Source organism: Sebastes fasciatus, chromosome 19 (genome assembly GCF_043250625.1).
Source record: "Sebastes fasciatus isolate fSebFas1 chromosome 19, fSebFas1.pri, whole genome shotgun sequence".
NCBI classification, from domain to species: Eukaryota; Metazoa; Chordata; class Actinopteri; order Perciformes; family Sebastidae; genus Sebastes; species Sebastes fasciatus.
In genome coordinates this window covers 26,715,121-26,741,357 of record NC_133813.1, presented here as the reverse complement: position 1 = coordinate 26,741,357, position 26,237 = coordinate 26,715,121, and the positions used below count along the sequence as shown (strand labels likewise).

General features: G+C 43.0%; 1 protein-coding gene across 7 annotated transcripts in view; it reads left to right on the top strand.

Annotated features, from left to right (window-relative positions):
* Positions 1–5,956: 5,956 nt before the first annotated feature.
* The window catches only part of tnca (tenascin Ca), a 42,314-nt gene continuing 22,033 nt past the window's right edge, over positions 5,957–26,237 (top strand). For 2 of the 7 annotated variants that reach the window (XM_074617335.1, XM_074617334.1), the window contains exons 1-7: positions 5,957–6,612; positions 15,486–16,047; positions 16,530–17,843; positions 19,344–19,607; positions 19,694–19,809; positions 21,237–21,390; positions 23,709–23,978. In XM_074617335.1, the coding sequence (XP_074473436.1) occupies positions 15,570–16,047; positions 16,530–17,843; positions 19,344–19,607; positions 19,694–19,809; positions 21,237–21,390; positions 23,709–23,978 (2,596 nt within the window). In that variant the 5' untranslated portion in view covers positions 5,957–6,612; positions 15,486–15,569. The remainder of the gene's footprint in view (positions 6,613–15,485; positions 16,048–16,529; positions 17,844–19,343; positions 19,608–19,693; positions 19,810–21,236; positions 21,391–23,708; positions 23,979–26,237) is intronic. The other 5 variants (XM_074617336.1, XM_074617337.1, XM_074617340.1 and 2 more) reach the window with 5 other exon arrangements.

Below are 26,237 nucleotides of genomic sequence, written 5' to 3'. Positions count from 1 at the left end.
TAAACTGCCCATGACCCATTGAGCTCTATGATTACAACCCTGTTTAAAGGTCGGACTGGAGGCACCAGTTTCAGCCTGATGAGATCAGAGAGGACTGGACCAAGTAGTACGTCACCACAACTCTATGGATCGGATGAATCAGCCATAATTTCTAGGAAAGAATGCCACTATATAAACTACCAATAAATGTTTAGTTTTACGTGACTAAAAATTATTTAGTGCACTAAAAGAGGAAGAATATTCTTTTTGACTCTTATCTTATCTGGAAGTCTCTTGAGGAATAAATAAATAAACAAAAACGTTTCTCAAAAACAATTGAATTGAATAACTTTTGAATTGAATGAATGTTATTCCTTTGTTGGAGCTCAGGGTAAAGTATTGCTACAGATTATTGTCTAGGGATGCACCGATACCACTTTTTTTCAGACCGAGTACAAGTACTTATATTTGGGTACTCGCCGATACCGAGTACCGATACGAGTACTTCTCTGTGCCAAAAAACCCTCGTTAACAGCCAGCTGGAGGGTGTGAGCGACACACGGCAGGCTGAGGAGTCCCGAATACGAGGCGATGCACCGCGACCGGCTCTAGGTCGGCTTGAAAAGGCTCGGGGCGAAGGGGGCTCGCGGCCACAGCTTTACAGCGCTCCTCGCCCGGACATCGCCGCACAATGACAGGGCTCCCTGCTCCCGGTGCGACTGTCAACCACGTTGTGCCGCAGCCCACGTAAAAGGCGCCAGGGATCTGCGGTGATGTCTGCAACCCACCCAACCCGTCTTGAAACACGGACCGAGGAGTCTAACACACGTGCGAGTCAGAGGGTGCAAGCAAAACCCTGTGGCGCAATGAAAGTGAGATCCCGGCCCAGCGGGGTCAGGCGCACCACCGGCCCATCTCGCCCGCACCGTCGGGGAGGTGGAGCGTGAGGACCCGAAAGATGGTGAAGGTTAACGTCACGCAGCTGTAAAGTGGTATCGGTGCCGTTGTATCGGAGCCGTTTTGAGAGTACGAGTATGAGTACATGAGCACAGTATCGGACCCGATACCCGATACCCGATACTGGTATCGGTATCGGTGCATCCCTATCATTGTCATTATCGATTAACCTCCTGAATAGAGTCTCCATTGATCAATTTATTGGTCAATAAAAACATTAGAAAATAGTAAAAAATGTCCAAGATCACATCTTCAAGTTGCTTGTTCTGTCCAAAACCCAAAGATAATCAATTTATTGTCACATAAGATGATAAAAAGTGGGTAATCCTCCCAACTGAGAGAAGTATTTGACATTTTTGCTTGAAAAATGACTTAAATCATTAAAGGTAGGGTCGACGATGTTGGAAAGCTAGCATTAATTTGAAAGTAGCATCAGGAGCTCCGAGGTTTTTTCCAAGCGGACCGCGAGGCAGTGATTGGTAGACGTTTTTACAGGATTACAGCAGCTACAGATGACGGCTCTTTTCTGGTCCTTTTTCAGAGCTCATCAGTAATGGATCGTATCATTGTCAACCCTGCCTTTAATAATTGTTGATTAAAAATGGAAAACACACTTCCCAAACCCCAGTCCTATACTCAAATATATTTAACTTACTATCATATCATAAATTCCAGCACATATTCACATTTAAGAAGATGGGACCATTGATGTTTTGGCATTTGTGTTTCTAAAAAATGACACAAATGAGTAATTGATTATATAAATTGTGGACCAACTGAAACATCCACAGCTTTATAATGATTTATGGTCTGTTTATTTAAGGTGTTGTTAAATCGTAACGTTGCACTTCTCTCTGCTACGGTATGTTAAAGCTAAAACTGTGTTCTTACTGTAGTCCACATTATTATCTCATTGGACTCAAATATATCTGTATTTTGTTATGAATCAAAGCTCAGAAAAAGACACTGGACCTTTTTAAGTTGAAGAAGATTTACATCTGTAACACCGAGACACAGGTGCTTGTGTGTTTGGTCTGAGTCTCCTCACGGAGACATCTGCTCAGCACATTTACTCATGAATGTGTTGTCACATCTATCGCCTGTTTATTGTGTATATCACTGGGTTTAATTCGGAGGTGCTGATAGTTCTTGATGGATGCTTTTACATTTTTAGCGATGCAAGCAGTGTGGCTCTAGGGACAGTAAGACTGAAATACTTCAACTATTTGATGGGTTGATGTGTATGCTCCCCAGAGGATGAATCCTATTGACATGGGTGATCCCCCGACTTCTCCTCCAGTTCCCCAGCAGGTTGAAATGTTTTTTTTTTTAGTAGAATATCACAAATATACAAATTTTGGAAGTATTGCCATGAAACTTGGTTCAGATATTCATCGTCCTCAGAGGATGAATTTTAATAACACTAGTGATCACCCGAGTTTTCCTTTAGCGCCGGCATGAGGTTTGTATTTGTGGTTTGAGTAAAACGTCTCAACAGCTATTGGATGGATCACCATGAAATTTGGTTCAGATATTCATCGTCCCCAGAGGATGAATGGGCAATAACTTAAGTGACCAACACTTGGTTTATGACCAAAAATCTGCAAAACTGATCTTCCCATCAGCCTGTGCTGTACTTGGTGCTTAGCTTTAATTAATCAATGTTAGCATGCTAACACGCTAAACTAAGATTGTGAACATGGTAAACATTACCAGCTAAACAACAGCATTAGGGGTGGGGGTAAAAGATCAGTACAGCATAGTATCACACTATTTTGTGTGGCAATATAGTATCGATACACGGACGTCAAATATGAATCTTTTATTATATAAACTATTAACTTCTTAACAATCCAATGGTCGCTATTCTATCTTTCAAAGGTAGTAGTGGGCTCAGTCTTAAAGCTAGAGGGAAGATACTGGCATCATATGACTGAAGGAATCGATTGGTACCAACCATGTCATGTTAGCTTGTCGGGAAGAACACTTAATGACGCTCCGAAGCTATGCTACATTTTGGCGAGGACAAACTACCATGGCCATTTTCAAAGGGGTCCCTTGACCTCTGACCTCCAGATATGTGAATGAAAACTCTGAGATGAACAGAGTGAAAACTGTATCTTATTAGATAAAAACAGATGCTGACAAACTGCATCATTTGCTGTTGAAAAATTGCATTATATGTTTAAATGTTTAAAATGGCAATAAGATTGTATCGTGACTTAATAAGTATTGTAATAATATGGTATCATGGGCTCTTATTAAACATGGTAACATTTTCATTGAGCAGCCTCTAGCTATACTAGCTTGGCTGTAGACTCTTAGTCTTGTGAGGTATCTGACGTGGTTCCTAAGTGTTTTTGTTCCAGCGGTGTCGAAAAACATTCTTCACATTATCTTGTTATAATCATAGCTGCCGTTTTGTTTAGACCTGCAGATGTTCTATGTGTGTGTGTGTGTCTGAACCACAGGGGTTGTAATGCAGTGTGTGTCATACATGTGAAACACATGTGAAGTCTTAAGTTAAAAGGGGCCACAGTGTGACCTATTTTCTTGTTTAGGGCCCTCCTTCAGACCAGATCCCTGGGGTCTTCTGAAGCTGAGGAGAATATTAGATTTAATGAATGGCGACAGTTTTTATTAGTTTATCTTCCTGCCTCTGTGAGGGGACCCTCTTCATCACGTACTTGAACTCAGACGTGTATGTTTCCTGTTTAAGAACAGACACTTGTTGTCTTTGTAACTCGTGGCTTCATTTACCTGAATGAAAAGTGACAAATCTGCTTAACTCTGTTGTGTCGTTAGGTTAAGTCAGGATTTATTGTTTTAGTTTGATGCTCCTCCTTCTTGTCACTTTATAAAAAACAATGCCAGAGCCAACATTACTGATTGGGATATCTTATTCTTTAATAATGCAAAAGTGCAGGTTAAATCTTTAGATTAAAAAATGAAGGCCCCTTAAAGAGTGCTGCAGGGATGACGTATTTTTTGTAGGCCAACCAGGATTTTAGCATCACACGGGTTCCCTCCACTAATTGTTCCATTGGTTTTGGATTATTGCAGAAAATAAGCTCTGTGGCAAACAAATGTTTACGATACGTACACGTTTTGTTTTGTTCAGCAAGATAATCTCCACAATTATGAACACCACTTTTATGATTTTTTAAGTGTGAATGCAATCGCCAAGTAAAAAGGTTAGGCTATAAACAAACTACACCACGAACACATGAACGTGAGTAAACACAGCGAGGCTTTGAAGGAGGACGAGTCGGGGTGATGATGTTAACTGTCCCCAATATCCTCTGTAGTCTCATTTAGCCACTTGTTAGCAACCGCTTTTTTTAAGACACATAAAAGCTTGGGATATTTATTGATGTATTTTATATCGTAGAACAAAACGTTAAAATCTCTTCAGCTTGTGTTAACCACAGACCTTATTTCAGGTATCTAACTAAAAACCCATTGACTTCCAGATGAGGGAACCAGAAGAGCTAAAATGCTTACTCATTCCTGGTTTTAGGACTCATTCCTGCAGCGCTCTATAGAGCCATAAAAGTATTGCATTTGCATATTAGGAAAGAAATCGGAGCTGTCACAGTTAACGCAATAATAACACGTTAATGCAAATTTGTTTTAACGCCACTAATTTCTTTAACGCATTAACACAGTCGTTTTTTTCAGAGCTTGTATATATATATATAATATATATATATATATTATATATATATATATATATTATAAATATATTTGCATAAAGAAAGCATATTTGTCCATTAGCATTAAATACTTGACAAATCTCCCTTTTAGTTACATTTTGAAAATATAACAAATGCGTGATTAATTTGCGATTAATCGCGATTAAATATTTGAATCGCAATTAAATATTTGAATCGATTGACAGCTGTAGTTTTTATGGACCATCTTAAATCCATAATGTTAATGTTTCAGTGTAACTTTAAATATACCTGGCTGAACACCCATGTGTCGTCCTCTTTGTTTACCTGTTTGTTTTTAGGCTTCTGGACTTCCCCTGGTAACCGTGGTAACCCTGTGTTTAACATCACAACGCTATGAATTGTGGGTAATTTCCTCAGGCAAAGTACGCAGAAATGTGGATTTACGGAAAATGTTCATAAAGGGGTCAAAATGTCAGCGAGAGAGCCCTCAAGGACGTGATGATCTGACAGTCCCGCAGGAACGCGCCTCAAAGTCTGTGAGTGTGGACGTTGGGATTTGGCCCATTTGGGGAAAACATGATACATGTTACCTGATTTATCATGTAAGGGAACTGTCAAGAAAAATCTCACATGAAATGACTCCTGTCTGAGTTTAATAACCTGGTAACAGAAGGAATACAAGAGTTGGAGTAACGGTTAGTTCTCCTCGGAGGTTCCTGATAACGGCGGCCTGAAGGCATCAATCATCAATCAATCAAGAGCACATTAATCCATAATGAAAATAAAGTTTCCTAATCTGAATTATTCTACTCAATCTAAAGGTCTTTTACACTTTTCTACTTCACAACAAACAACAAACCAGCATGTTGTGAACATCTTAACCAGCCTCTCAGACTCACTTTAAAGATTTAATCCTTATCCTCATCTAATCCCATTAAGATTAAACTGGGTGTAAACTGGGTGCGTATGGTGCCCGCTTCCCCAGCTGCAGGTTTTACACTCGGGTTTGGCAACAACTGATATCACATATTACAGTTTGCTTTCATTTTAATCCGAGATGGCTGGTTGAGAATGTGTCTGTTTCCTGCTCTTCCCATCTGTTAAATGTATGAGAATGTAACCTTGTCTGTGCAAGAAATAACTCTGTCTGAGCAAGGAAACATATCCTCCAGGAATTACAGGTTGGCCTCCACTTCTAGTCACTTTTATTAGTGCATCACCAACTGGATAATTACTGGAACTATTTTACCAGATTTATTCAATTAAGAGTGCCTGCATGCCTAATAATACAATGTGGTTTCATCTGCTGTAGGTATCCGTCACTGTGACAGAGCAGGAGAAAGATTCACACTGAGGGATTAGTGTCATGTATGGAAATAAGGAGTGATGGATGATTTAAGGAGTATAATACAAGGAGACAATCATAAATCATTATTGCAAAGTCACTGAAGGGAAGCGTCTGTCTGCTGTCTACATTCGGACTTCACTTTCCTCTCATTCCCGGCTTCCCCCTCTAATTTTCCTGCACAACCACAAGCACTGCTCGCTCGCTCTGTCATGACTCCCAGTAACACTGGCATCTCATTTAGAGGCAGCAGCCCAGCATCCATTAGTTAGAGCAGAGGGAGGGAATACGGGCTGTGGAGGGAGGGAAGATGACGGCTATTTAAGGGTTGGAGTTTAAGCAATGGGGGTCTGACTTAAGCTACTCCTCACACTTTAAAAGACATTTACTCCTACTCTCTCTTCCTCTCTCTTCCTCTCTCTCTCTGACAGTAAAGGAGCTGAACTCCAGCCTGAGCTGTGAGCAGTGAGGAAAGATAAGGAAGCTGGCTGAGGGAGGATAGAGCTGCCACCTTGCTGGAGAGGCTGCAAGACGGAGCAGTGGCACAGCAGAGCAAAGCATCATTTTTCTTGGCTTCATTGAATGTGTGAAGACTCGGAGGAGCACCTCATCTTACCTGCACGGGCTTGTGACAAGTAGATTGCAGTAGTACAGGTAAGAAGATATATTTATGTATCTCTGATAAGTATTTCCTTGGATTTCATGTGACAAAAAGTCCATTTTCTTGACTTTTTCTTTGACTTTTTCTAGAGGTATATACAGTAATAGTTACATACCTTTCTTTAGCTGCAGATGTCTGTCTAGCGCAGGTTACTACAACACCAGAAGGCATTGATTATAGCGTATTGGAAGTACATTCTTGGTGTGTACTGCAACTTCTTCCTCAGTCAGACACACATGCTGTAGCAGCCAATGCAGGGTCAGAGATGATGATTGACTGCTGAGGGAGTGAACATGTGCCAGCTTTGATCAGCAGCCAGCATGCTTCATGCCAAAAATGTCTCACAAGTTTTTGTCAGGTTGTAGATCAATACTCTAAAAATAAAAAAAAATTAAAAAAACAGTCCATCTGTGTGTGCATGGGGGCAAAAAAGAAATGTGTGCAAGTATCCCTTTGTCTGGTGCAGCCTGATGATTCATCACATTACCTTCTGCAATGCAATTCAGTTTTCACTGTGTCAGTTTTCCATCATGGAGATTAAATTAAAGGGAGGAGTGGGTGGCAGGATTTGTCATTGTGGGCAAGGAGAAGAACTCCTTCATCCATTCAGTCCATTAGCGCCGCTTAATTGAAATCCAAGTCTGGTTTACGCTGGTTTTAACTTCTGAATGCTTCAGCAGAGGACGATTATAATCATCTAGTTCCTCTGAGCTTGTTTTATCCCACAACTGGTATCTAAACGCACCTCAATCAGTGATTGGTTTGTTTAACAGCATCTCTGCTATGTGCTGGCTGTCCTGGGATGTGAAAAGGTGTCTCTGTCAGAGGGACAGCTGGTTTAGGAGCTGGAGCTCCCCCAGGCCTCGTCCTACACTTGTCTCTCTCTGCATGACCTCTACACACAAAGAGCCAGGGGTTGATCAGAACTCAACATCACACGCCTTCACAGTTTATGTAAAAATGTGTTAGATTTCAGGGTCAGTGGAGCAACAGAGGTGTAGCTTGTCTTGACGCTGAGTGACAGGCTCATTAATCCATGTCGCTCTTTCTCCTAAATCAGAGATGGTTGACATAATTTTACAGTACAGAATACTTAAATACATATATTTATATAACAGGTCTTTAACATTGTAAATCTGAGTATCAGAGTATCTAGAATCTGGGTTGTTGGTTACTAGGAGGACTGTGCACAGATGGCTGTTTAAGTCATTGAATTAAAATGGGCTCTTATTTTTTTGGTCATTAACCAGTAGAGGGATACCTTCTGATATCCTACCAGTAGGGCTGAACTATTTGATATATAAGATATCTTATTGCGATTATTTTGAATTATATTGCAATTGCGATATGATTTACAATATTAGATCATTTTTACATAATTATTATCATTTTCATTTAAAAACTTAAAGTGATTATGGTGTGACGTTTGTGGGGATCTGTACCAAACAACGATGTTTTCTTAAGTCCGTAAAATATGATTTGTAGGCCAGGACATCTCTGCAGCACCACAATATTTAATTTAAAACGACATTGTCACAAATAATTGCGCTTCCTACAGTTTGAAAATTGCAGAAGCCATATTGTGATGTTGATAAAACTTTGATTAATTGATCAGCCCTACCAATAGCATTAAATACACATGCTGGTGGAGAACAAAAAACTAGAGACACAAAGTTTCAGTTTGTCCAATACTTCAGATTGTCAATCCAACGTTTTGGTTTTCTTTACGATGAGCAGCAGGGCTGCCCCCTCTTAGTCAATTAGTCAACTCATCTTAGTTCACTAAGATTTCTTAAGTCGATTAGTCAGTTTTTATGCTTTTTTCATGCTGAATGACTTATTTCGGAGAAACTTATGAGCACATCTCTGGTAACACCAGCTTTAAAGTGGTGCTTTTGTGTGATTCTTTGTGGAGAAACTCAGTTTGATCTGTTGATTAAATCAACTAATCGATTAGTCAATAAAATCGTAGTAAATCAAGAATTTCTTTGATCAAAGACAGCCCTAATGACCATTACAGATATAAACTAGGGCTGAAACTAACAACAATTTTCAGTATCGGTTCATTTACTGATTATTGTCTCAGCAGATCAAATATGGAGTTTTAGACCTCTAGTAGAGCCAAGGAGCCCGTTTCCTACGAGGGGGTCCTCGTTTTCTATATCTCGAATACACAGTCCTACCAATGGTGTCACATTGTTCCACTGATCAATAGGTGGCGGTAGCACGCCGACATACTGTATGGTGCAATATGTCAACAGAAACAGGGACTGCAAGCTGGTAAACATGGATATAAACAATGTTGGAATTAAAAGTACTTAAAAAATCTGCTTTGCAAATATTTAATGGTAAGGGTACACACGATTTGGTGAGTAACACTGAATATAAACTCCACAGGGCACCTTCAATTCATCGTTTTGTCAATAAAATGTGAGAAAATACTGAAAAATATGCATCATAATTTCCCAGAGTTAAGATGACATATTCAGATAGCTTGATTTGTCCGACCAACATTCCAAAACCCAAAGATATTCAGTTTACTAACATGTATGAGAAAGTAAGCAGCAAATCCAGAACAAGAAACCAGTTATTAAAATAGTTTCATTTTCTATTGATCCATTAATCGTTTCTACTGCAAAGAAAGAAAAACAAGTCTCTTATTACAAATGTTTTAAGCTTTTTCTCCTTGATTGAGGAGAGACCCAATAATTGCAAATTGAACCTGAAGTCTGCGTCCTGTTCAGGCTCACATGAGAACACATAAAGCTCAGGTTTATTATTCTTAAAGGACCACTTCAGGATATCAGCAGCAGTGTGCAACCTGCTAACGAGGTGTTGCAATTTCTGTTATTGTCGTATCGGCTTCAGTGACTAGTCCAATTAACTTTTTTTGGAATGATTTCCAGCTGTTCCAGGTGCCATGAGAATCAGACTTTGCCAAATAAATAAAGCTCAAATATCACAGATGAACAAACAAGCAGATGCAGCGGATTAATCCTGACTGTCAGCCACAAATGTTTCCATAAGGAGTGTGTCCAGACATACTGCACTTTGTTAAAGGAAGACAACGTCGTCTGTGTCTCATCACCAGAAGCAGCCCTTCAGCTGGCTGATTGCACAGATAGATGATCAGAGACAAATGAAACATTAAATAATGCATGCAGTACACAGGAGAAGAACCTCAGTGCCTCTTTTCTTTCTTTGACTATAACAGATGTCCTCAGTCCAGGGCCAACATTCCCAGTTTCTCTTTTCCACGCGGGAAAGTTCCCTTCTCGCTGCCAGCATGAGGGAAGAGTACTAAAGCTACAGCAATTCTGGATAATAGCTTAGTGAACAGGTTATATTTATTCAATTTTCTCTCCAAATTGTCTCCCCATGTCCCGTAGTCACATAAGATGTCCTTGGTCAACCCCTGGTCTGCTTTGAATGCTGTATTATTGGCTTTTTACTCTCAGTACTATGGCTACAATATCAAATTTTGTATAAAAACATATTTCAAATAGCTCCATTGAGCCACCTTTGAAGCTGTCGAGAGCATCTTCAGCTGAAATGCATGCTCAGGATTTTAATAGGATTCCTTCTTTACCGCCAGCACCGTCTTTGTGTCTTGTAAAGTTTTCTAGAAGGAGATCATAGATTACAACACCAGTCGTAACCTATCTTTTATCCCACTACTCACCAGATGTGTGAGAACTTGTGAAACTCAAGCTCCGTTTTATATCTGTCTCAGGTGGAGGAGTGCAAAGATATTGGTTGAGGAGAAAGGAAAGGTCAGGTCAAAGGTCAGGATGAGAGAGGAGAGAGAATTGATGAGATGGTTTAAAGGCCCTGTGGTGACAGTAATGGAAAATATTTGTCATTTGATTCAGGGAACACGTCAGAAGAAAGAATAGAAAGTGAAAGACAACGTTGAATTCTGATCCGTCCTCCAGCTTGTAGGACACTTTGCTGTATTTGAAGACTGTTGACTGTTGATTCCTGCTTCTTAATCTGTTTTAGTGGTTTTCCCCTAATATAAATCTCAAGTATTCCTAACAGAAGAATTCATCACTACCTGTGTACAGCTCAAAGATGAATAGTCACAGCCATATTAATCCTCAACCTTTCTGGCAATAATCTTAACAAGTGATGGTAATTTGTCACTTAAATGTCGACTGAGATTCTGATATTCTAGAAGATAGTCAGAGTCTTGGTGTGAGTTTTGCTGCGTTCACGTCATACGGATGGCAGAAATTGATAACTTCGTTCACGTCATCACGACGATTGTATGATATCTGTGAAATACTGTAGATTGACAATATAACACTACTAAATTTGGGTTTAATTACAGCTACATCTGCAAAGATTCCAGCTTCTTAAATGTGAATTAGGGATGTCCATAATTAACCGTTTAACCGTTAACCGACATTAAGCATTTTAACGCTATCGGTTAATACAGTTGAAAGAAATGTTAATAATTAACTCAAAAGCTGAGCGGCTCAGAGAAGCGCCTCGTCTCTTTAAGGAGAAAAGCTGGTTCACCTTAACAGTCCACCTTAAGAGGCGGAGCCGGAGTTGCAGGATACAGAAAGTCGGCTCCGGTCTCTGGTTCACTTGAGCGGAGCGGAGGAGTTGTAGTTTAGTAGCATTTATTCACCGACAAATAAACTGTACACACACTGCTACACCTACGTTCACACCTAGAACGCCACCAACAACCTCACACTCACCGCCAGCACACACACACGGACACTCGTTTAAGTTACGTCACGCTGACAGACTGTATGTGTGTGGCGGCGGGGGTGAGCAAGAAGCCTCTGGCAATGCTTGAGCTGCTAACGTAGCACAAATACACACACTGTTTATCGGACAATCGCTATCGTTAATCCGGGCAGACGCACAGCTGACAACCTGCTAAACTAAACTAAATGAGCGGTGGAGACTTTTACTGGGAAAGTGGCTGCATGTCCGCGACACTACACGCAGCATCGTAGCTGCTAAGTTAACGCTCCTGGACGGTGAACAGGAGACTCAATGTGAATATTTTCTGGTTTCTTTCCTCCTCTATGACAGTAAACTGAATATCTTTTAGTTGAGGACAAAACAAGACATTTGAGGACGTCATCTTGGGCTTTGGGAAACACTGATCAACATTTTTCACCATAGTCTGACATTTTATAGACCAAACAACTAATCGATTAATCGAGAAAATAATCGACACATCAATTGACTATGAAAATAATGGTTAGTTGCAGCCCTAGTTCCATTGATTGATGGTGTGTGGCTGATGTGAGGTATCTATCTTTCTGTATTTTAAATAGTAGGGGTGGGAATCACGATGAGGCCCCACGATACGCTTTTATCACGATACGATCTTATTGCGATTTTAAACATGTTGCGATATGCTGAGTATTGCGATAAGATATTTTGTGATTTATTACCTTTTTTAAAAGGTGTTTTACCTGAGAAGATACAGTTTCCACTCTGTTCATCTAGTTTTCATTCACATATCTGGAGGTCAGAGGTCAAGGGAGCGCTTTGAAAATTGCCATGCCAGTTTTCCCTCGTCAAAATGTAACGTAAATTTGGAGCATTATTTCGCGTTTTTCCCGACAAGCTAACATGACATGGTTGGTACCGATGGATTCTTTAGGTTTTTCTAGTTTCATGATACAAAATTCACTTCCCTCCAGCTTTAAGAATGAGCCATTACATCCTCTGAAAGACAGAATAGCCGTCGGACTGTTAAGAGGTTAATAGTTACTTAGTACCGTTATACTTGACATCCATGTATCGATATGCCACGCTGAATAAATATCAAAGTATAAGTACTATGCTGTTTCCATTTTTCCTCCACACCTAGGCAACAGACACGTTTTTTTGCTTTAACTTCTCATTATGAAGTAAATATTGATTGCACAATGTAATGGCTGTAGAATTATGACTCCATCCCAATGCAATTCTGTCTGCCATCGGGTACAATCTCCCGGGAAAAAATAAAGGCTGGATTTATGACACAACTGCTGAAAACAAAATGCAGGAAAACAGAAAGCCATTCGGTTGGATCTGCAACAGCGGCAGCAGCAATATTGGGGGTTGTGTGTTTCCACTATAAGTCTGATATAGGGATTCACCGATACCAGGAATAAATAAATAAACAAAAAAGTTTCTCAAAAACAATTGAATTGAATAACTTTTGAATTGAATGAATGTTATTCCTTTGTTGGAGCTCAGGGTAAAGTATTGCTACAGATTATTGTCTAGGGATGCACCGATACCACTTTTTTTCAGACCGAGTACAAGTACTTACATTTGGGTACTCGCCGATACCGAGTACCGATACGAATACCGATACGAGTACCGATACGAGTACTTCTCTGTGCCAAAAGACCCTCGTTAACAGCCAGCTGGAGGGTGTGAGCGACACACGGCAGGCTGGGGAGTCCCGCATACGAGGCGGTGCGCCGCGACCGGCTCTAGGTCGGCTTGGAAAGGCTTGGAGCAAAGGTGGCTTGTGGCCGCAGCTTTACAGCACTCCCCGCCCGGACCTCGCCGCACCGTGGACAAGGAGCTCGCTGCCCCCTCTCTCCCCGCCGGGGATGGTTCCCTGCTCCCGGTGCGACTGTCCTCAGTGCGCTCCAAACGCGTCGTGCCGCCAGATCGGAGGTTCGGCCCACGTAAAAGGCGCCAGGCGTCTGCGGCAATGTCGGCAACCCACCCGACCCGTCTTGAAATAAGGACCAAGGAGTCTAACGCACGCGCGAGTCAGAGGGTGCAAGCAAAACCCCGTGGTGCAATGAAAGTTGTATCGGAGCCGTTTTGCGAGTACGAGTACGAGTACATGAGCACAATATTGGACCCTTTGTCTAATATATCGGACAATATATCGAGCTTACGATAACTCCGATATCTCATGACGACTGCATTAATCCTGTGGTTTGGGGTCAAAGGTCAGGGGATGGGTTTAATATTGAGAATGCAGCAGGAGGCAAAGTTGTGGGTATATTTTGAGTTTTTTCAGTTGTAAAGATTTGTAGATTTATCTGAATCTGGATGGATTGCTGAATGGTTTTGCAGATTTTGTTCTGGGATACAGAATAGTTTTTTTTCTCTTCATGTGACAACTTAATGTATTTTTCCTCCATGTTTTTACTACTTATTTATTACTAGTTTCTTTTCCTGTTCGAGAACTCGCATGTAGGCTTCTTTGTGTCTCAAACTTTTGTGTGTTTGTTTATGTTTTGTGGCATTTTGATAGTTGTGGATCCGAATGGACGTTTTGATTCATGTGCAGATGCCATGATCTGTTTTGTATCTCTGGAGTATGAAATATGTCGTGTTCATAAATAAATAGCAAGGAGAAGGTGAATGCAGTCATGGGTACATTGAGATGCAACAGACACTGAAGCAGAACCTTTGTTGAACATCAACTTTGGTCACCTGATAGCAGAGTATCAGCATTGTCTCAATAAATAGTTTCCAGAGCTAAATCCAGGTGCTCCACATGTCTTTTCATAGCTATCACTGCATGAAAGATTCCCTTCTGGTAGTCATTTTTCAAGTGTTTGCTTGTGCGAGCTTCTGTCAGCCGCTACCAATCAAAAAAATCTGGACAAAATCCTGCACCACTGACAGAGAGGCAACCCCTTTTCTAGAGTTTGCCGTCTCCCAGACGTAGCAGCAGACATGCATGTGAACCTCAGGGCATACAACCTGCATTCACTTAGTCTGTGCAATCACTGTGGGCCTTTCTATTGATTTCCAGTATGCTTACTCAGACCCTTTGGAAACTCAACACTTGAGTAATCCAAGTAGGCTTTCCCACGCTGAGGAAGAAGCTTGTCATTAGTTCTAGTTTGGCTCCCACAAATTATAGTGTTCATATTGTCCAGCTGATGAAGTCATCGTGGGCGAGAAGAAGTCCTGTGTATGGGATATATTCTATGTTTTTATGTTGTATATACTATCCAAATATTTGCCAGTTATTTTTCATTCAGTCAACTAATCGATTAATTCACTAATTGTTGCATTTCTACAGGGGATGCCAATTTAAAAAAAAGTCTTAACTGATAACCGACCCTTGTTAACCGATTATTAACCGTTAACTGACAAGATTTTTGCCTCGCATGCAGCGGTGCGCCAGCTGCAGTGTACGAGCACAACAGACAGTCTCCAGTTCACCGTCCGGGAGCGTTAACTTAGCAGCTACGATGCTGCGTGTAGTGTCGCGGACATGCAGCCACTTTCCCAGTAAAAGTCTCCACAGCACATTTAGTTTAGTTTAGCAGGTTGTCAGCTGTGTGTCTGTCCGGCGTAACAATACTTTGTCTGCCCGGATTAACGATAGAGATTGTCCGACAAACAGAGTGTGTTTTTGTGCTACGTTAGCATCTGTAGTTTTGCTGGTGGCTTCGTGCTCGCCACCGCTCTGTCACTGCGGCGTAACTTTAGCGTGTTTCCAAAAGACCGTGTGTGTGTGGCGGCGGGGAGTGTGGGTTTGTCGTTGGCGATAAAGCTGTGAACGTAGGTGTAGCAGTGTGTGGACAGTTTATTTGTCGGTGAATAAATGCTACTAAACTACAACTCCTCCGCTCCGCTCAATCGAGCCAGAGACCGGAGCCAACTTCCTGTATCCTGCAACTCCAGCTCCGCCTCTTAAGGTGGGCTGTTAAGGTGGACCAGCATTTCTCCTTAAAGAGACGAGCCGCTCCTCTGAGCCGCTCAGCTTTTGAGTTAATTATTAACATTTCTTTTAACCGTTTTAACCGATAGCGTTAATCGGTTAAAAGGCTTAATGTTGGTTAGCGGTTAATTATTAACATCCCTAATTTCTACATTACAAGAAAACTACATTAGTCTGATATATTTTCTTTCTGTTTTTCAGAACCTTCACCTTTAATGAGGATTGGCCTTTAGTGAGAGGTTCAAACTGATATTTATTTCACTAAATCCACGTCCCACGTCCAGCATGGGCACCCGAGGCGTTCTGAGCTGCCTCCTCCTGACTGCTTTGCTCAGCTTATCAAATGCCGGGCTGGTGAAGAAAATCCTACGGCATCGACGACAGACTCTGGAATCCCCTAAAGATCATAACGCCACACTGCCGAGCGCGGACCATCCTGTTGTTTTCAACCACGTCTATAACATCAATGTTCCTGCCAGTTCCCTGTGCTCGGTAGACCTGGACGCTCCAGAGAGCACTCAGCTCCATCCTAAAGATGCAGCAGTGTCTTCAGGCCAGCACATCACTGAGCACACCGTCGATGGGGAGAACCAGATCGTCTTCACTCACCGCATCAACATACCTCGGCGGGCCTGCGGTTGCACCGACGACCTGCCCGGCATGAAAGATCTCATGAGCCGGCTGGAGATGCTCGAAGGAGAAGTTTCAGCATTGAGAGATCAGTGCACCGGTGACAGGGCCTGCTGCAGTGCACAGGCCACAGGTAGGTGTCATTAACCTTTGTCTGGTATGTAGATTACACAAGTACAGTCAAACAATTCTTTATTTCTCTCTTCTTGCATTGCTACACTAAGAATACCAAATGGCACATCTGTTGCATTCATCTGTTGAGGAGTTCAGGAATTCAGTGTGGGGGTGTGATACTCCCAACATCTCTCCAGTCTGAATGGAGCTTTATTTAGCTCAAATGCCATGACATACAGTTGATGAATATCAATGAGAAGTCTTCTCTAATAGTTGCTAAAAATAATTTTGTCTAAAATGTTGTCTTATGTAACAAACATGCACATGAACACAACGGGTAATATCGAGGTCAGCAAAAATGATTGAGGTCCATATATTGTACGATAAGTCGATGTAGTAATTATTGTGACAGGCCTTGTTACAAAATCATTAAATACCACAGAGATGATATTCAACAAAACCTTCTGATTGGTAAAACATGTCTTTATTTTCTTTTCTAAGGTGTGGTGGGAACTAAACCATACTGCCACGGTCATGGAAACTACAGCACTGAAACCTGCGGCTGCATATGTGAGCCTGGCTGGAAGGGACCCAACTGCACTGAACCCGAGTGTCCCAATAACTGCCAGAGCCGGGGCCGCTGCGTCGACGGAAAGTGTGAGTGCTTCAAGGGCTTCACAGGAGAAGGCTGCACACTCGAGGTCTGCCCTGCGGACTGCGGAGCCCGTGGCCGGTGCGTGGGCGGCATTTGCATCTGCTCTGATGGTTTCCTCGGCGAAGACTGCTCTCAAACCAAGTGCCTCAACAACTGCCGAGGCCGTGGCCGCTGTGAAGATGGAGACTGCATCTGTGATGAACCCTGGACTGGCTCCGACTGCTCTGAACTCATCTGCCCCAAAGACTGCTACGACCGTGGACGCTGCGAGAACGGCACCTGCTACTGCGATGAGGGGTACGGCGGGGAGGACTGTGGAGAAACCACCTGCACCAACAACTGCCACGGTAACGGTTTCTGTGTGGATGGCCGGTGCGTCTGCGCTGCCGGCTTCAGCGGAGAAGACTGCTCCCGGCTCACCTGCCTCAACGACTGTAACGGCAGAGGTACCTGCTTCAACGGGATGTGCATCTGCGACGTGGGCTATCAAGGCGCAGATTGCAGCCAGTTGGCGTGCCTGAACAACTGTAACAGCAGAGGCCAGTGCATAAATGGACAGTGTGCCTGCGATGTCGGTTTCCAGGGAAATGATTGCTCGGAGCTTTCCTGTCCAAACGACTGCCAGTACAGGGGGCGCTGTGTTAACGGCCAGTGTGTGTGCGAGGAAGGCTTTGTTGGAGAGGACTGCAGCATCAGGACCTGCCCCTCAAACTGCTACGGCCGCGGCGAGTGTATTAAGGGACGTTGTGTGTGTCACGCAGGCTTCACCGGTGATGATTGTGCTGAGCTGAGCTGCCCCAGTAACTGCCGAAACCGCGGCCGGTGCATCGATGGGCAGTGCGTTTGCGACGAAGGCTTCTCTGGGGAGGACTGCAGTCAGAAAGCTTGTCCCAACGACTGCCTGGCCCGGGGTTTCTGCGCCGACGGCAAGTGCGTCTGTCAGGAAGGCTACTCGGGAGATGACTGCTCTGTGCACGCTTGTCCAGGTAACTGCAACAACAGGGGGCGCTGCATCAAAGGGAGGTGCACATGTGAGAGTGGATATGAAGGAGAAAGCTGTGCGGAGCTGAGCTGCCTCAACAACTGCCAGGACAAAGGACGCTGTGTGAACGGTCAGTGCGTCTGTGACGAGGGTCACATTGGAGAAGACTGCTCTGAAGGTAAGAAGCTTTGTTCAGTTCACTGTAGAAACTAGGGGTCTAAATCACCACTTTCATCATGACACAATATTATATTGATTCTTTGAACAAAGATATTTATATATTTGCCCATAACACAAAGTCTGCCACAATACCATTTTGATTCATTTCAGGGGCCTGAGATTGATATGAGACAATATCATTTAACACAATCAGTTACATTTATATCAACTCACAAAAAGCAACGAAAATATGATTTGACAATCTTATTACTGAGCTCTTCCAGATATTTAAATGAAAAACAATCTATTCTTTTTAATCAAAAGAATAAAAATAGACCTCTACCTAAACTGAGCCTGGGCTAAAGTACTTCTTCGGGGCTGACCCCCTTCACTTTAAGCTGGGGACACACCATCCCGACATCAGAGAACTAGCAGCGACAAAGGCCGCCGGTTGTTTAACCTCACGTCGCCTTTGTTTTGGTCTACAAGTTGCACCCGAACACACCACAAAGACTACAGACGACGGCCAGTTAGCCCGTACGTTCTGCTCCTGAGTGAGAGGAAATAACTGTCCACACCAGCAGGCGGCGGTAGTCTGTATTCATCATTCAAAAAGGGAAACAGGAAGAGTGAGGACGGCGGATATACAAGCTGTTGTTATGATACGTACATGAAACAAAGCAGCGTCTGACGACCATTTTCACACCACTCTCACTCACCGCTTAGCTTCATTCCAGATGTTCATGTCGTTGTGAAAATATCCGTGTGTTGGAACGATCAGATGAGATGTAGATGATAAATGAGAAGAGTCTTCTGTGTGAGTCCTCTTGACTTTACTCGTTGGCTTGCTTTCCTCACTTACGTTTCTCTTCTCGTGCACTAATTGGTTTAAGCTGAACAGCCAATCAGAGTAATTTCTCTCACCAATGGGCGCCGCCACTGATTCAACATGCTGAATCGGCCAAAAAAACTCCAACACGGACAGACTAGAGCCGACGGTGCGGGACACACTGAAAGAACTAGGCCGACAGACGCTCACCGACGGCCCCAAACTGTTGGAAGCTTGGGTCTGGAGTTGCTGTAGCATTTATTCACCTACAAATAACTTACACACACTGCACTGCTACGTTCACAGCTATAACAAATCATTCAATCGATGTATGGATCCAGATCAAGCTACACCCCTGGCAGAAGCACACACAAAAAATGGATATGGCAGTTCATAAATTCAGAAACTTTCCATGTGTTAACTAGATGTTCTATAAAATCACACCCAGAGTGATGTCATGTCCTCATATTCTCAAAATTCACTCACCACTCATCTTGAGTGGTGAGTGAAGTCTAAAAGAGGTTTGCGTTTTCTGCACTTTGTTCACACTTTTTTGGCAGTTCTTGACACCACAGCCAGATGTGGCTCTGGCGTTTGCATCAGCTCTGTGTGGTGGATCCTCTGTGATTGAGGGCATGAGAAACTGTCCAAGACAACACCGACCTTGCTTTCGTTTTTTTTCTTCCCCAGTGTCTCCTCCAAAGGACCTGACTGTTGACGAGGTCACCTCTGGCTCGGTGGCCCTGTCCTGGAACAACGAGATGTTGGTAACAGAGTACCTTGTGACGTACGTGCCCACCAAACCTGGCGGTCTTCAAATGGAGTTCACTGTGACGGGAGACAAAACGGCGGCCACCGTCAAAGAACTTGAACCTGGCATCGAGTACCTGATCAGTGTCTACGCTGTTCTGAGCAACAAGAAGAGTGTCCCGGTCAGCGCCAGGGTGGCCACAGGTACATAACATCTGTCTCCGTGCTATTTTATTGTGAATACTCATAGAAACAAAGTTTAATGATTATTTTTGTTTCCATGCCTTCAGAGCTTCCAAAGCCAGAGGGTTTAATATTCAAATCAGTGCGGGACACCTCAGTGGAGGTGATGTGGGACCAGCTGGACATCGCCTTTGATGGCTGGGAGATCTATTTCCGCAACATGGTCAGTCTGCCCATCTCTTTTGAAGGCTCGCCCAGGATTTTATTAAGTGACGGGAAAAAGTGAGAGGTGATAAAGCTGTGCCAACTTATTGGAAGTCTCAGCAAAACATGGATTTATTTCAGCTAGTGCTAACCATTAAAATTGCCTTGACATATGGAAAAACCTCAGTGAGGGCAAGTCTGGATGTCACTGCGGCTAAATCCGCCGCTTAGAATCCGAGCCAGTAATTCTTTGAAAATAAATGACTGTGCCAGCTGATAAGTCAGAGGACTTTTGAAACTGTGCTGCAGAGTTTTTACCCATTTTAAAATATGTAGGTCCTTTCCTAACCTCCATGTTCATTTTGGTAATGGGCTGTGTGATGTAGACAACAGCTCCCTGTCCTCTCACACAGTTCCTGTCCATGTGTCATCAGTGCTCCATTTATTCCGTGCAGCGTGGTTCCATTCTTTCTGTAACCTGATTTCTGAAGTTTCATGGAAATCATTTTATTGTTTCAGTAGCAAAAACTGATAGTGTGGCCTCTTAAAGTCTACTGCTGTGTTCAGACCAAGAGCGAAGCCAATTTTCACGAGTTGGACCGCCGATATCATTTGTGTTCATTCGTGCTAGACGCACTGGAGAGGAGGAGGTGCTGGTCTCCAAAGACGGCAAGCAAACAACCTTTAAAATGCTTGTTTTCTGAATGGAGTTTGGATGGATCAGTGCCAGGCTATGCAGCTGCTCCATCAACACTCAACATGAAGTCATCTAGGCATAAATATGACAGCAACTTTGTTGTTTCTACCGTAGACAGTCTGTGGTTTCTACACAGCGTTTAGTCCGGTCTCTGTACAGATGTGATGTTCTATCGTAGCTCTGGGTGAACACAGACTCTTACAAGATTTATTTCCTCCATTTCCGATTCAACATCGTCAGGATGTCAGTGACCACAGGACGACAATCTCAACGCTGAGAGGCGTTCACCACACAGCGTTATGCAAATTTCTCACTTGAGTTGAAATATTTCAACACCCGCGAATGACGCAGATTTTGCGTGTTCGCGTTGTGTAGTTCGTGCCATTTGTGTTGCCCGGTGAGAATTCACGTCTATTTGCCTCTTTGCATTGACTTTGTATGTAATCCCGGCCGCGCGAAAAGTTCAATTCACGATGCCATTCTCATGTCTGTACTCTAAATATGAAGAAGCAGCCAGTTAGCTTGGCTTAGCATACAGACTGGAAACGGGTGGAAACAGCTAGCCTGGCTCTGTCTGAAGGAAAATATGCCAGAAATTTAAATACTGACCGGCTGGATGTAAACTTGACTTTGTAGATGAATTAAGGCTACCGCAGTCAGTGGGTGTTAACCTGATTTTCTCACATTAATCTGATCTCTTGTGCACGTTCCCAGCAGGATATTTTACATCAGTTTATGTGTCCTTGCAGAAAGAAGAAAATGGAAAAGTTGTGAGCACCCTTCCACCTTCTCAGAACCAGTTTGTCCAGGCAGGCCTGGGACCGGGACAGGAGTATGAAGTCTCTGTTAACATCATCAAGAACAAGACCAGAGGACCCCAAACATCCAAGACAGTCACCACCAGTGAGTCTCAGCCTGTAAACAAACATTTCCTCAGTGACCTGGTGAGATCATAGATGTTTAAAACGATACACCTAAGAGAAGTTCAGATGCTACGGTAAAGTCATTTCCCTGCTCTGTCTGGCAGCCATTAGCAGTTTGGTAGGATGCAAAAAAAACTTTAAAAAAAACACATTAATGTCAAAGAGTGAAATTCCGTAATGAAAAGAAGAGTAATAACAGGAAATCCCCGCTGGCTCCCTATAGTTCCATCTAACAGTATTTAGCTAATAACTCAAACACATTGAATCTCAGTGTACCATGACCATGTTTCACTAAATCTGGCTCTCAGCTCTCGTCCTCTGCTTGCTGAAGCTTTTATTGCCGTATTACTCCATACGTTACGTTGTGAAATGACTCCAGTTTCTCATGCAATCGATATGGCACGCCAGGCTAAACAGCTTTCACTGTGCATGGAAAAGACATTTAGTTTACAGGTCGGTGTGGATGGACTCTGGGCATCGCACCGTTCTCTTTTCTGATGTCATTTATTTGTGTAGGCTGACACTAGACGCAGCTCCCAGAAATGAATAATGGAAGTGAAGTTAAACCTTTCGTACCCTTTTTACCCCCCAGACATGGAGAAAAGATGTGTCCTCCACATGTAAACACAGGAGGTTTGTCAGGTAGTAAACATCACGTCAGAGAGAAAGGAAATCACATTACAGTTCATGATAGCCTTTTCCCATGTTGATCCAAGGTATTGCACTGTCTTATGAGAGCCAAAGTGAGTCTTATGAGGGCTGTTTTATGTATAAAGGCTAAAGAAAACATGGCAGGAGTGCTATTGTTTGGTCTCCCACCAATGTAGACCCATACTTTTGTGAATTTCACTACTAGAAGCTAAATCACTCCTACAGAGACGGATTCAATCTTTAATATATTTGAGAACAACTTTGTAGACACCTCTCTGCTTAAAGCAGCAGTAAGCGAGATTGGAGCAAATATGATTTAAAAAAAGTAATTTTTATAAAACGGTCGCTATATTGTGACAGTAGTACATGAAACAGGTAACCTGAAAAAAATGATGTGCCTCTGTGTCCTCCGGCGCTCCTTCCAGCATCTGCAAGATTTCACAGACCCAAAACAAGCAGTAAGAGCTGATCTGGAGTCTGCCGTCTATAAGAGCCGGCCGTCAATGACTCGCGAACTCCGACCAAACGGTCAAACTAGGCAGCGCTGATCAAATATGAATCAATATTCTGTTATGTTAATGCCTATTTCTCTCCTCAAATGTTTTCAGAATCATCTTGTAGTGCACGCTTTAGCTGGAAAATGAGAAAGTTTGTGACGCCGCCGCCATTGTGAAATCTGGTGAAGGAACGCCAAGTTCTGGTCACATGACCGTAGCTCAGCCAATAGGAACGCTCTCTCAATGAAATTACCTGTGATTGGTCAAAGTCTCCCTTCACGTGCTAGATTTTCTAAAGCCTGAAAACAGAGCCATGAGGAGGAGCAGAAGTCTAGTTTTCTCTCAGAACACTTGAATTACAATATGCTAAAAGGTTATTATGGAATTTTTGCCCAATGATGCCAAAAATATACTGACTACTGCCACTTTAAGAGGAATATAATGGTAAAATGAATAGTCAATTATCAGAAAAATTAACAGACAACAATTCACTGTTTAAGTCGTCTATGAAGGAACAAGACTGAGAGTCTGCAGCCACGCGAGCAGCTCTGTGAGGCTGTAGCTAAATGCTAACATCAGCATGCTAACATGCTCTCAATGACAATGCCAACATGCTGATTTTTATCAGGTATAATGTTTACCATATTCGCCATCTTAGCTTAGCATGTTAGCGTACTGATATTTGCTAAAAAGCATTAAATACATCTGAAGCTGATGGGAATGTCATTATTTCTGAAGGTATTTTATCGTAAACCAAAGTATTGGACTAAATAGGAATGCTTTTGACCTGAAGATGGCGCTACATAAAAAGTCAGCGGATGAACAAAGTAATTACAATTTACCCTCAGGGGAATATAAATGTGAAGCTAATGACATTAGAAATAGTCATTAGTCAAGGCCCTAATTGCTGAGTAATCATACTGTTAAATAGACCACCAGAGGCAGTCAAACAGATAATCATTCATACAGAATCATCTTAATGTCATTTCTTCTGCACTCTAAAGATAGATGTGTGTCTTCTTGTAAAGACAGTCAACTACTGTATATTCACTATTATTTGTCATTTTAATAGTGAGTAAGCCATTCAGTCCGAGTAATTTGATCCGCATCTATTTGTAATGTCTCACCTGAACACCCTCCCTCACCCCAGAGATTGACGGCCCCCGGCAGGTGGAGGTGAAGGACGTGACGGACTCCTCTGCTCTGGTCGGCTGGTTTCAGCCGGTGGCTCCTATGGACAGACTCACCATGTTTTACGGGCCCAGCTCCGACCCCTCGGATGAAACCAGAGTGGAGATTTCCCCCCCGGACAAGCAGTACAGCATCGACGGTCTGAGGCCAGACACTGAGTACACGGTGTCGCTCATCTCCAGGAGTGGACCGCTCTCCAGTAACCCTGCCGTCACCACATTCACTACAGGTAGGCTTGTGATGGCAGATTTATACTTTTATTCCAGTGTGCCTAGAAGCATAAGGCAAAGCCTTGTGCTTCTAGGCACACTGGTCTATTATTCGTCGGGCTTAATTCCAGTGTGCCTAGAAGCACAAGGCTAAGCCTTGTGCAAAGCACACTGGTCTATTATTCGACGGGCTTATTCTTCCGCTGCTTCTGCCTAAACTTTGCCGCGCTACTCCTCCGGCAGCGTTGCCAACACCTGTACAAAAAGTACATCAAAACGTGCGGAATGATCGGGAATCGTGTGCTATGACCTGGCTAAGAGATTCGCGCAGCGGTTTCCGAGAAAATCGCGCGAAAGCGCGATTTTTTTGCTCCATTGGAATGCATTGAAAATCGACGTGAAGAGTGCTCATAAACACTCCTCTTTGGGGCCATACAGAGTCGCCATACTTTAACGTAGAAACGGGATTAAAAGTTTAAACGGGTCACGAGACTTGGGACTTTATTTGGCCAAATGGAAATTTTTTGATAGCTGGCACGGTTTTCACGAAATCGCAGTTTACGTTTTGTGAAATTTTCAGACCGTTTCAGATTTTATAATGGGTGTGTGTTGCGTGGGTCGTTAAGGGCTAGAGCGCGTGACATCATCGCTAGAGTGCGGGAAAGCTTTGAAATCTTTTGAAAATTTTCCGAACAAATTGCTCTGTAGCCCACAACGTCCACTCCTCATACACAATTAATACATCAAAACGTAGGTATTTTTGTGCCGGTCGCAAACATGTAGCTATGGAATCAGTCGGACTTACACATTTGGCGACACATGCCTGAACGTGAGAGCAACTGCAGGCTTCGCTCCCATAGGGCCCCATATTGAATTTCACAGAATGTTTTGGATCAGAGAAAAAAGTTAATACTTTTCGAAACTGCCGCCGAGGTCACATTTTTGAAACTACAGACCCAAATGTCGCACCATTTGTTCATCAGAGACTCCTACCTGGTCTCATGAACAATCTAAGCGATAGGAGTCACGGTTTCTGTCGTAGAAGCACTTTTATGACATGTACGTCTCTGGTTAACTCCTATTATAAACTGCCCCACTGCAGCAGTGGCCAATCACCACGGCAACGTTCGATTGCTGCTAGACAGCTGATTCACATTAGCCTATCAGAGCAGGCTGACTAACACAGACACACACACACACACACACACACTATTTACTGTATCACGCCATTTCAGTGAGCCAGCATGCTCTAAACCAGGCTTCAATGGATCAGTGCCATAATTAATGTGATCAATTACACCTGTGATTAAAAGCCCCCAACTGTCATTGTATGATAACAGGAACTAGGTATTCACCTACTTTTCAAAATAAAATCCCTCAACTCTTACTGTATGTTAACAGGAAACTAAACACTCCTCACGGCCCCCCAATCACCATGGCAACCAGTGACAGAATGATCGGGAATGGTGTGCTATGACCTGTCTAAGAGATTCGCGTAGCGGTCTCCGAAAAAATTGCGCGTAAGCGCGATTTCTTTGCTCCATAGGAATGAGTGGCAAATCGATGTGAAGAGAGCTCAAAAACACTCCTCTTTAGGGCCATACAGAGTCGCCATACTTTAACGTAGAAAAATTATTAAAAGTTTAAAGAGGTCACGAGATTTGGGACTTTATGGGGCCTATCATCCCCCTTCTTATAACCTCACTTATGTCCTCAGACCCCCCCAGCACCAGGCACACTGGTCAAAATTTCTTGCGAAATTTTCTAGTTTTATTCTTCTTCTTCCGCCAAACTTTGCCGCGCTACTCCTCCGGCAGCGTTGCCAACACCTGTACAAAAAATACATCAAAACGTGCGGAATGATCGGGAATCGCGTGCTATGACCTGGCTAAGAGATTCGCGCAGCGGTTTCCGAGAAAATCGCGCGAAAGCGCGATTTTTTTGCTCCATTGGAATGCATTGAAAATCGATGTGAAGAGTGCTCAAAAGCACTCCTCTTTGGGGCCATACAGAATCGCCATACTTTAACGTACAAGCGTGATTAAAAGTTTAAACGGGTCACGAGACTTGGGACTTTATTTGGCCAAATGGAAATTTTTTGATAGCTGGCACGGTTTTCACGAAATCGCAGTTTACGTTTTGTGAAATTTTCAGACCGTTTCAGATTTTATAATGGGTGTGTATTGCGTGGGTCGTTAAGGGCTAGAGTGCGTGACATCATCGCTAGAGTGCGGGAAAGCTTTGAAATCTTTTGAAAATTTTCCGAACAAATTGTTCTG